Source organism: Arabidopsis thaliana (assembly GCF_000001735.4).
Source record: "Arabidopsis thaliana chromosome 1 sequence".
Taxonomy (NCBI): Eukaryota; Viridiplantae; Streptophyta; class Magnoliopsida; order Brassicales; family Brassicaceae; genus Arabidopsis; species Arabidopsis thaliana.
Genome location: NC_003070.9, coordinates 4,418,894 through 4,431,111, shown reverse-complemented (window position 1 = coordinate 4,431,111; position 12,218 = coordinate 4,418,894). Strand labels below are relative to the sequence as shown.

The following is a 12,218-nucleotide window of genomic DNA, read 5'->3' as shown; positions in this document are numbered from 1 at the left end:
CTCATCTCTCATCATATATATTATTTCTTGCTATTACGACTATGTTAGAGGCTTAAAGCTGTTTAAGAGTTACGTAACTTCTTAACAAGTTCCACCATGTGATTATAAATTATGATACAACTTAAATCATTAAGCGCGTAATGTGTCAGAATACGTGGATATAAACTTTAATTAGCTACGAAAATATATTATAAACTTGATTATAATTATGAAATCCTATTAGCAAATTCAACTTAAAACATAATTTAGTTAATATCCAACATTGGGAAAGGTAGCAACTTTAAACTAAGTCGATAGTACCAAAACTCAAAACATAATCATGATGAATATCTAGCTATCCCCACGATCTTCGGCAAGTACAGCCTAACTGAGTTCCGTACATCAACATTTCTTGATACCCCCACTCGTTTGATCCCAACGATAAACCACCGTCTGCGACGGCTCTTACGCCGTCGTCATTAGCTTGAAAATTCCCGTAGCGATCTAGTTTCGACGACAAAGTCTCCTTAGTCTCTTGAACCATATTTTCAGAGTATATAGTGAGATTAGAGAAATAACCAGAGTTGTCATGATGGCTAGTCACCGGCGGTGGTGTTGGTGGAGAAGGAGGAACGCCGCGATTTTTCTTCAAGAACTCTTGAACGACCTCTTGTAATAGACCAGTATCAGAAGATTCTTCCGGGAAAAACGACTCGTTGTTTTCGTTTTCGGAATAAGAAACGCATGCCGTTTTCGATGCTGAGTAAGAAGATGATGAGCCGTTGAAAGAGTTATTATACGGAGTCGTTTTACGAGAGGAACACGAGGCGTCGCGTAAGAAGATAGACTGTGTATTATAGATCCTCTGCGCTGCCGGTGCACCGTAAAAGTTTTGGGTAGAGGAATCTAACGGTAGAGAAGGAAGAGGACAACGAGCAGACGGCGAAGATTTCTTGTTGGAAAAAGAAAACCTTGGTTCAGGCATAATGACAGCTGTCGGATAAGTAAAATTAGTACGAGCCTTTGCTCCACGAAAGGCACGAGCCGCAGAGTCGTAAGCACAAGCGGCTTGTTCCGCCGTGTCAAATGTTCCGAGCCAACGTCTCTCCTTCGACATTGGGTCACGTATCTCCGCCGCGTATCGTCCCCACGGCCTCCGGCGTACGCCGCGGTACCTCGTCGTGCTGCTGCCAGCTCCGGCGATGGTTACAGTGGTATCTTTTGAAGACAGTTTGCGGTTGCGGCTAACAGGTGAGGCTGTAGGTTCAGTGAAGAATTTTGTGAGAGGATTAGGGTCTGGTGAGTGGGTAGATTCGGTGAAGTTTCTCAAGGCTTTTTCCATTTTTGGTTTCTAGGGTTTTGGTTTGAGGACAAAAGGAAGGTGTAATGTGAAAGATTTTGGTGGTTGATAGTTTGAAAGAGATGGAGCTTCTTCTATCTATTTATAGGTACATAAATGGTATAAAAATTTAATTAAATTTTGTGAAGTTTGAAATATATGGCGAAGAGTATAAATGCTTTTCTTGCACATACAGTATAGTAGTATACAAATAACTATATAAGCATGGAAACTTTTGAGTTGCACTTAAAACTTGATTTGATTAATAACTGATAAATTGATAATACTTCTTTTGTATATTAATCTTAGCAAACTAAAATTTAATTTTACATTTAAATTTACTTGCTATCTTGTTCATCATATATATATGGGGTAGATGTTTTAAATCTTTGGTCTAGACATTAGTGTTTTTCTTTGATGATGACGATGCAAGTGGGAGTGGCGAAATAAAACCACGTTCTTATTGCTTTTTTATTTATTAAAGTTAAAAATCGACCAACAGTCATTTCACACATGCTAAACATATTTACATTATTTCTGTATGATTAGTAAAGGATAATTCCATTATTTCTAAAACTGCCAATTAGAATAATCCTTGAAAAAGTATCTTTGTTTGTTAATGTTAATGTATGATTACAACATACACCAATCGGTGATATCGAGAAGAAAATAAATGATTTTGTAAGAAAAGTATGGAACAAAAGATATGCATAGCAACACTTCAGTGTAAATCTGACACTTGTGGATATTATTGTACGAAGAGGACATTTCAGGTTTGTCTAAACGTATGTATGAGACATATATGTATTTCATGTATCAGAAGCTTGTTTTTTATTTATTGCTTCTGTCTTTTTTTTTGTTAAAATTATTTATTTCTTCTGTCATGAAATAATCATGCCATATCGCCCGATGCTTACGTTTTATTATAAAGTCTATTAGAACAATATAAGAATTTGACAAGTTTACTGGAGTATCTTTCAAAAGCTTTGGTAAGTATTACTAATTGTTTAAATAAGTTTTGAAATAGCGTTGTAATGGCTGCGTTTGCGTCATATGTGTTTAATTACTACCATCATTTGAGATTTTTTAGGTATTATTATAAAACCATCTACCATGACCATGACGTCATGAACTCATTATATTGAGATTTATGTTGGTTGGTCGGCAAATGACTGAATGAGACAATAAGCAGCAATTAAAACCCCTGCGTTAATTCTGTAATTTTACAAGCAAACTAAAATGTTTTAATTTAAAATGTGCATAGTCATAATATGAACTTAAACTGATAACATTTTGTCTAATGTTGAAATGTTACAACTCTATGTGAAACCATAGGCAAGATCTTTTATTACCAAACTAACAGTATCCATGGTTGATATAAGATTTTGTCTGGGGGGGTAGGTTGAGTTAATATATACTATAATAATTGTTAAGTATAGTTATTACTATATGGTAAAAACAACAAAAGAGTTCATTGGTGAACTTATCTATTTTCTATTAAAAATTTGAGAAATTCTTCATAATTTTGGGAACTAAAGACTTTTGGTTTCCAGCTCAGTCCTATGCAAATGTCTTTGTGATTTCCGATGTCACAAAGTAAATTATTACGATAGCTCGTGTTCTGAGATAATTTTAGTGTATCTATCATAATATCAACTTGAAATACTTCGGTTTCGATTAGGGTTGGACATGTGAATTATATATCCAACCTAATCAATTAAGTGAAAGCAAGAAATGAACCAATTATTTATAGTCAAACCGTACTCAATCTACATATCTCACAACCAAACGAATCAAACTTAACATGACTTTAGTTCAACCAAACAAACTCAGCAAAGAAATCAAATTTTATCTAAATTTTATATGTAGATAGAAATATATTAGTAAAACTGTAATATAACCATATTTTTATCAAATAATTTTTAATGAAAACATGGACCATATTATAAAAAATTATTTATTTTCTAAAGAAAAAATGATAACTGTTTTTATACTGTTAATTTGTATCTATAAATAACCAAAATCTTTATAAATCCGTAAAGATGGAAAAGGATGTATTCTAATCAATGGGAGAGTTGGAGTCGTTGCTTCACCACTCTATTTTTAATCCCCTTATATTTTTTCTTTCTTGTTAAGTGTTGCTTTTTTGTATGAACTATGTTGGTATAAATGACTATAGTATAGTAACTAATCAAAAGTATGATTTGATAGATTTTGAAAGACAGAGTAAATGGTGGGTCGAGAAAAAGAAGATATTGTAACGACAAAAGAAAGAGAGTGTCAAATACCAAGACTCCAAAACTCAATCAATCAATTTTATCCCTTGAAAAACGGATTTCACTTCTTCGAATTATTCATTCTTCCAAGAACAATAATCCTTCATCAACATCAAAAAGAATTCTAACTCAAATTCTGCTAAAAAGGACTAAATTATAAAATGTATTTCTTTAATAATGATCTTTCATCAACATCAAAAAGAATTCTAACTCCAAATTCTGAGTTCAATCAATCAACCTTCTTGCTTTAATAAAAACAGGAAAAAAAACCGTCAAGTAGTAAAAAATAAAATAAAATCTTTCGAGATAAAAGTGTGATACAAAATAGGTTAAAAAAACAAATCCCGTTGAAAGTGAATGACCTTTTGGGACATAAGAAAAGATCATTCTCATCATTTTGCCCCCTATGATGTGGACCCTGAGCACCCATGCGTTACATAATATTACTTTGTGATTTGACTATCTTTATATTTTAAGAACTTATAATTCATTGCTTAATATAAATATTTTTACTTCTCTCAAATATACTGAGAAATTTGGGCCAAATAACATTAAATGCATCCACACTCTTGAATAAATTATCTAGATTTCGGATTGAAACTGAAACTTCTGGATTATTGGAAAATCTGGTGTAATGCTCTTTATTATAATATAAGCTCACGTCTTGTTTAGACTATTGAGAAGATAGACCAAACTTACTGTTTGAAGAGTAATTACACTAGAGTTGGGTCCTAATCTATATAACTAATTAACACATTGATTATTGTTCTTATGATAAGCTAACTTTTCAACACCAAATTATAAGCTTACTTTTCAACACCAAATTACGTATGAATATGATCAGTAAAACAAACAAAAAAATGATCTGCTGTAACTATTTCATTTTTTTGAAGTACTAACTAACAATAATAATAAAAGAAACATCTATTAAAAGTGTACAATAATTCAGATTAGGAAAAATAATAGAAAGAGAAGAGGAGCAAAATGATCTGCCAAACTAGAGTAAGATCAGTAGTACTTTTTGGCTCTGATCAAATTGTCTCCTAATCTCTCTACCTCTAATACCTTAGGGTCAGATTCATATGTATGCATATACATTGTACGCCCATTAAACCATTAGCAAACAAGAAACTGGCAGATAATAAATGACTACTCTTTTATTACTATTACTCTTAATATTATTATATATTATTGGTGCATTAATGTAGAAACCCTAGTCCCAAGATCCATCATTCCTTTTTTCTGTAACTAGATGTTCTTCAACAGCTTTTGTCCCACAAGTGTCGTTGGAATAAATTTAATTATTTTCTTAAACTTATATGCTCTATAATTTTTTAAATGTTATATATGTATTCAAATTTGTTTGGTTGGAAAAAATTAAAGTTCAATTTGACAAACTTGTAAAGACCAAAACCACCATGGTTTAACAACATGGATGGATATGGATTTGGTGTAATGAGAACATTCAATGACTTAGTTACACTATTTTGTCAAAATGTATACAGATAAGATATTTTATTAGTTATTTTGTGACTTTTTTCATTTTTTTCCTTGTAGTTATATAATTACCCGAAATTTGATTGGGCTATACACATAAAGTTGATGGAAAAAAGTTTTTCACAAAGGCCTTTCCTCTCATGTTACATCTTTTTCTTTGTAAAATATTCATAAATCAGCTAAAAAAACCTTACGTAAGGCTAAGGCAGTAAGGCACATAAGAGGCTCATTAATAATGTTACCCAAACATAACCCCAAGATGGGCCTCAGAAGGGTTATTAAAGGCCCATTGAAATACAGTCAAGTCAAACGTCCAAACTCCGGATTTTTTTCTTTTTCTAAAAAACGTCAAAGCTAGCTAGATATAGTAAAGCCAAAAAAAAAAAAATCAGAGCTGTTCATCCAAAAATGAGTTTTTAGGCTTCTTAGCTGCACCACCATGAGTACCTCCAGAGAAAAGGCTAGTAACAATGGAGCTCCCCCATGAGAGCCAACCTGTTGCTCCTCCTTGTTGCTTCTCAGCTTCAATCACACTCCTCAATTGCTCTTCCTCCACCATCTCTTCCCACCTCTTCCTCATGAACTCTCGAACTGCTTCAGCGCTTTGGTTAACCATCTCTTGTGGGGGATACTCCAAAGGGTTCTGGTCCAAGTTCAGTTTCTCCAGCTTCTCCAGCCTGAAAAACGAGTCAGGCAAGACTCTGATCTGGTTGTTGCTGAGATCTAGCTCCCTCAAGTTAGCTAAATCAGAGATTGTGTCAGGAAGTTCAATCAAGTCGCTGAAGTTGCTGCTCAAGTTCATGACTTCAAGGTTTGTGAGTCTCCCTATAGCGATTGGAAGGCCGTGGATTTCGTTCATGTGTGCGTCGAGATACCTTAGAGAACGCATCTCACATATGGAATTGGGGAAGAAACGGATTTTGTTCAGCTGGATCGATAGCCTTTCGAGATTGAGTAATCCGTATCCGAAGTTTGCAGGCAAAGAAGTCAAGTTGTTGAAGCTGGCATCTAACTCTACCAGTGACCTAATCACAAGAACATATCTCTCTTCAGAATTAGGTAATAGGCTAAGCTGAAACGAAAGATGAACAAACGTAAAAGCACAAAACCTGCATTGCGCAATGCTTTCTGGGAGTAAAGTTAGCTTGTTCCCCGTCACATTTAAGATCCTCAAATTAAGTAACAGTCCAATAGAGTCGGGAAGAAACACGAGACGGTTTGAAGATAAATCTAGCTCCTCCAGTTTCTCAAGTCCTGAGATTGTATCAGGTAGAAACTGCAAAAGAACAAAAAAACAGCTTAACTCAATGAATCCGATCAAGATCTCCTCATGTTTAACTCAATGTTCACAACAGCTGATTACTAATCACTAAAAGAAAAAACATTCACAGATTTCTAAAGTCTTGAAAGACAAACAAATGGATCACCAAAATCATGAGTCATCATGCAACTCTAAAGATGATCATCGATTCCATAGTCTAAAGCCAGTCTACATAATACTCACACATTCCAAATTCCATAACTTAGTTTCGTGCTTTTTCACAACCTCTACTAATCAGAGAACTCGTTGAGATTTATGAGGTCTGTGAAACTATAATCGAGAGTATTCTTTAACACGAACATTCATGTGGAGCTGATTCAAATTTTAAAACTGTAACACGAACATTCATGTGGAGCTGATTCAAATTCTAAAGTGAATTTACCCTGAGATTGTTACGAGAGACATTCAGTGAAACCAAACCGACGATTTTCCCTAAAGCATCAGGAAGAAGCTTAAGCTCATGATCAGAAAGATCAATCCTTTCAACGACTCCACCATCTTCAGCGTCTTTAATCACCGCTAAAACCTCCTCATTCACTTCATCACCACCGCTCAATGATTCAACCGCCGAAGCATAAACCCTACCAATCTCCTCCTCCAAATCTCTTAACTGCTTCTCATATCCTTCATGAACTTCCTCTAAACTCACAACCGCAGCGTAAACCTGCTCTTCCTTAGCCGCATCTTCCGGCGATAAAGAATCATTCTCTTTGATCTCTCGGATCTTAGACCGAGCAGAAGAGACAGCTAAAGGATCAGGTCGTGGCCCAAGAGAGCCAAATACGAAAAGGGTCTGCGTGATTGTACTGGGAATTGATTCAATCAACGAGGAGATTACATAAGGATTGGTGAGAAGGGGATAACGATTCGCAAGAGATTGCTGAATCGCTAGAGACGGTGGCGCGTGAGAAGCGGGATCGGAATGGTGGAGGACGTAGGAGAGTAAAGGGAAGATCTCGAGATCATGATCCATTCTCAATGAGATTGAAGATGAGAGCTTTTGAGATCGATGTCTGATTAAACGAAAATTTAACGAGTGAAGAAGGAAAGAAACGAAATTACAACAAAACTAGATCATTCTCATTATCTATAAAAAGGGTAAGAAATATTTTGTAAACAATTAATGTGATGAACAATTGGATAATTACAATGAAATGTCAAATATTTATAGAAAAGTGAAAATCATATAAAATCAGGCAGAGATAATGATTGATTAAATATTTTTTTCGAATAGTTTTCCTAAGATAACACTTTCTAAATATATTTTTTTATTTTATTTTATAAAAATTGTTCTTATTTTTCGAATAGATTTTTATTCTTATTAGACCGTTTTTATTTCCTGTTAAAATAACGAATTTTCAAACCAAATCCAGCAGAATTTAATTTCGGCTTTATTTGGTTTGACTAAAAAATCGGAACCGGATTCTTCTGGCTCTTCTCGCTCTTAAGGCCCAATGATAAGCCCATTATTACTTGCCGCGTAAAAACATATAAACCTTAATACCCATTTTTTCTTGTGAAACCCTAATTTCAATCGGTGAGAAATGACGACTAGCAGGAAGAAGACAAGAAATCTTAGAGAACACGTATCTGTTGGACATGGTCGTTTTGGAAAGCACCGTAAGCTTCCCGGAAGTCGTGGTAACGCCGGTGGTATGCATCACACCGTATCCTCTTCGACAAGTATCATCCTGGATATTTTGTTAAAGTTGGTATGAGGTATTTCCACAAGCTCAGGAACAAGTTTTACTGCCAGATCGTCAATCTTGACAAGCTTTGGTCGATGGTTCCTCAGGACGTTATGGACTAAGCAACGAAACACTATGTGTCTATGATTGATGTTACTCAATTTGGATATTTTAAGGTTTTAGGGAAAGGTTTCTTGCCGGAGAATAAACCTGTTGTTGTCAAGGCTAAGCTTGTGTCGAATACAGATGAAAAGAAGATTAAGGAAGCTGGTAGTGCTGTTGTCCTCACGTTTCTACTATACTAAGCAACTTCTGACAAGCGAGTAGTATTATTCTAAATGATTTGGTAACTTTTCATTAAGACCCCAATTCTCAAAAGTCAAATTGTTTATAGATAATTATCAGCGTTATAACATATCTTGTCAGCGTTTGATGACATAACAAGTTACAGATTTTTTAGAAAGAGAGAACCAAATTTTGCTTTTAAGGTTCGTATACAAAAATGTGATCTGAAAGACTCATCAATATGTCTTGAAGTAATAACTCTTTCTAGTTCAAAAGAGTCTCTTTCTCTGCAGGTACTCCTCCCCATTCTTTTATCCTTTCCTCTGCCATTGAAGCCTACAAATATATATATCATTCAAAAGATTAGAACAATAAACTCGGTGAGCGAGGTCGTGACTATTCGGTCTTAAAGTGTTTTGGTTTCTTACCTCTTTCTCCCAATTGGTTTTGCAGATCATCCAAGTCAGGACTATCGATTGAACAAAAGTTCCCGTCACCATCCCCCACCAAATTCCCTGATCAAAATAGGTTTCCAAAACATCAAAAACCCCGGTCTTTCGTCTTTCCTTGATAAAGGTTTTACTTTTAGATAAAAGGATGTGAATTTCATTACCATTACTCCATATTCAAGCTTAAATCCCAATAATAGACCAAATGGGACTCCGAACAAGTAGTAGCATGCTATGTTCACATACGCTACAACTGCTTGCCATCCCGCTCCCACAGCCACTCCTGCGTTATCAAATTTATCATAATCTCATATACATTCGGTTTACGTTATGTACAACCATATTATATTGGACTATTGGAGTCCACTAAACAAATATTACCAGACAATACAGGTTGAACATTGTTGATGACAATGCAAAAGGCAAGCATTGGCGTGAGTTCTCTAACCACATTTCTAACTTCTTCATCTTCCACAAACAAAACCGGGTACTCATTGCGGAAGAAGAGTAGGCCGGCTGCTATAAACATCCCAATTGCTGTCGACAATATCACAGCCACAACTAGAGAAAACTTGGCCGTTCTTGGGTGGCTAGCTCCTAGCTCATTTGACACTCTCACACTGCCAACAAAAATGTATTATTAGCTTGGCACTTGTTAGATGTGTAGAATTTGTAAAGAGTTAGTTTTATTTCACACGCTAGAATTTACCTTACTGCTGCGTTTGTCCCAAACGCAACCATAGCTGCCCATCCCAAAATGTTCATGCTTCATATTCCACACACCATTAATTAAGGAAAACAAATCATTAGAAATTTCTTTGCAGTGGAAGTATTCAAAATTTTGAATTCTTAATACATTAAGGACATTGATTATTAAACAAAACAAGAGACTACTACGCACGTTGGGTCTAGTCTTTATTCAGAGAATCTCTCTGATAATAAATAAATGAATCAAATAACAAATCATGTAAACCTTAAATGTTGTAAAGATGTTAATTAGTTTAAGAGATATAACAAATTTTACCATATGGAGAGTGCAGCTACGGAGACTTCAGCATTCTTCAAATATCCAGCAAATAATACGAGTGCCATAAAATACCAAATCTCCAAACTACAAAAGTAAATAAATTGTATTTAAAATATGAATTCATTAATGGGGTTGGATCAAATCGGACCAAAATAATTGGAAGAGAAAAAAGGTTTGCACTCACCAGAGCATGGCAGCAGAAGCCAAAGACAATTTAACAAACCCCCACAAATTGTGAAAAGCCTCCCACGTAAATCCAGACCAAGCCTCTCCACACGTACAATTAAAGATATACACAAGTTGTGCAACAACGATGACCCACCACGACGTGTTAAGCACTAAAGCTAAACCAGGAAGTCCCCAGTGTAACCTAGACATGACTAGCCACGTGAAGAAACTATGGATCACAAGAACCACACCGGATATTCCAGCCATGACCATGATCTTGCTTTGTGATTGCAAAAACTTCGCCGTTGGGAAGTTGATAGCGTAGGCAAAGATTTGTGGGATCATGTAAATGGAGAAAATCCCTGCCATGGCCGAGATTGCAGCGGTTTGGCCTATAAAGGTCAGGATTGGAGCCGCGAAGATATAGATTAGAGAAAGGAAGAGAGCGGTTACGCTTAGAATAACCCACGAGCGTTGTAAGTAAACGCCAAGCATTGATACTTTCCCTGCTCCAAACGCTTGTCCGCATAGCGTTTCCAACGCACTTCCCATTCCAAGCTAAAGGCACCATACATACAAATAATAGCCGTAAGAAATTTGCATACAAACTACCAAAATCATATTAAACTAGTTTTATAGTATGGCAAATATACAACAAAATGATATATATAGGTTGTTATATAAAAAGATTAAAGTTGATCGATTGTAGATTCTTAATACTTTGAATTTGGTGTGAAAAATGATTTGAAAGTATAATAAATCATTTATTTTAGTCTATAAAGAGATGCAAAAGATTTGTTAAATGTATACGTTCCATAACAGAAAGGGAAAAATGTGATCAGGGGAGACATATCAATGTAAAACGTACCATGATACCAAATGAAAAGCCGGCGATGACGGAGTTCTCAATGGAGACGGCGGCAAGAGCAAGAGTGCTAATATGTCCGGCGAAAACTTGAGTGACGGCTCCGAGAGAGTATTGGCTCATCGTTGTAAAAATGGCAGGGCCAGCTAGTTTCCATAGCTTTCTAGACTCGATTCTAAACTCTCTGACAAAGTCTCCGACACCGGAGATTGGAGGGATATCGACGGCGGTAGAGGAGAAGGAGACAAGAGAAGATGCTCTGCTTCCGACTCCAAGATACTCCATCAATGCTTTTTGGGTCGCCGGGTCGAGCTCCTCCTCCTCAGTTGACGCCAGAAACGGATCCTTGAAGTCATTATCTTTCTCCATTCTCCGACGACAAGAGAAAGAGAAAGAGAGAAAGAGAGTGCTTAAAGTTAAAGAAGAAGAAGGAGATCAATGATTTTGTAATCTTTAGGAATCAATGGTTTATGAATTATATAGAAGTTAATAGTTTTATTTTCTCTTTTATATAATATAGAGAACGATTAAAAAATAAATAAAGAACTAGATTTGGTACGACTTACGAGTGTTTGGAAGAGTGGTAAAAGACAGCTTTCACACTTAAGTTTTTGTTAATCAGACAGCTTTACACCAGTTAATCTTATTGACTTAGCGTTTCACAGTAGAATTTAATAGTTTATATGTTTGTGTGTGTGTCTCCATTACTGTATAATTGTCATTCAAAATCAAAAGGATGACGATTTGATATTCCATTCGCACGACTCGGCTAAACAATACAATAATGTAAAATGCAGTTATAATATATAAATCGTTTATATAAGAACATGCGACAACTCTTTTATTTCTTTTGTTTTGTTATATATCTTTGACCATTCAAATCTTTGTGTCGTGGACTCCATATGGCCTACTTCTTGCTACGTGCGGAGCAATTATTGTGAGTGTTTGTGACAATGTGGTAGATTGGGAAACATACAATAAAGATTTTATTCTAATTGGCCAAGATAGTAAAGACAGTAGTAGGCCCACTAGAGACATAATGAAATAAGAATAGGCCCATAATGGCCTTTCTAGCCCAATGGCATAGCGAGAAGATTACAAAGTTTTTCTTCCCTGCCAAAGATGTTGGGCTAAATATGCCCAAAAGTAAATAAAATAAAGATGTTGGGCTAAAAAGATGTGATCTATTGAAGATTTTAAGGTTTCATGGTATCTGTAATATACCAAAGTAAGTTCATCTTTCAATGAACTTTGACATAAAAGACAAGCTGTTTTGTTTTAAAAGTATTTGTAAAGTGGGAAGAATGTAATTGTTGTTTTTTTT

The 12,218-nt window shown here is 35.4% G+C and overlaps 4 protein-coding genes across 4 annotated transcripts; 1 reads left to right on the top strand and 3 right to left on the bottom strand.

Moving 5' to 3' along the window:
• Positions 1-146: 146 nt before the first annotated feature.
• On the bottom strand, positions 147-1,394 carry ESR1 (Integrase-type DNA-binding superfamily protein). The gene has a single exon (NM_101169.3). It carries the CDS (start codon positions 1,319-1,321, stop codon positions 335-337), a length of 987 nt encoding a protein of 328 aa, NP_172758.1. The 5' UTR covers positions 1,322-1,394; the 3' UTR covers positions 147-334.
• Positions 1,395-5,175: 3,781 nt separating this feature from the next.
• Positions 5,176-7,572, bottom strand: PIRL3 (plant intracellular ras group-related LRR 3). Its single transcript, NM_101168.2, has 3 exons — positions 6,795-7,572; positions 6,201-6,367; positions 5,176-6,116 (listed from the first exon to the last, which is right to left on the bottom strand). The coding sequence occupies exons 1-3, from the start codon at positions 7,383-7,385 to the stop codon at positions 5,480-5,482; spliced, it is 1,395 nt and encodes a 464-aa protein (NP_563921.1). The 5' UTR covers positions 7,386-7,572; the 3' UTR covers positions 5,176-5,479.
• Positions 7,573-7,956: 384 nt separating this feature from the next.
• Positions 7,957-8,405, top strand: AT1G12960 (Ribosomal protein L18e/L15 superfamily protein; the record flags this gene model as incomplete). Its single annotated transcript, NM_101167.1, has 3 exons — positions 7,957-8,065; positions 8,122-8,198; positions 8,277-8,405. 3 exons carry the CDS (start codon positions 7,957-7,959, stop codon positions 8,403-8,405), a joined length of 315 nt encoding a protein of 104 aa, NP_172756.1.
• Positions 8,406-8,427: 22 nt separating this feature from the next.
• On the bottom strand, positions 8,428-11,398 carry RSH2 (root hair specific 2). Its single transcript, NM_101166.4, has 8 exons — positions 10,898-11,398; positions 10,046-10,587; positions 9,859-9,945; positions 9,544-9,600; positions 9,216-9,454; positions 8,999-9,117; positions 8,814-8,900; positions 8,428-8,721 (listed from the first exon to the last, which is right to left on the bottom strand). Exons 1-8 carry the CDS (start codon positions 11,261-11,263, stop codon positions 8,650-8,652), a joined length of 1,569 nt encoding a protein of 522 aa, NP_172755.1. The 5' UTR covers positions 11,264-11,398; the 3' UTR covers positions 8,428-8,649.
• Between the last annotated feature and the right edge of the window lie 820 nt (positions 11,399-12,218).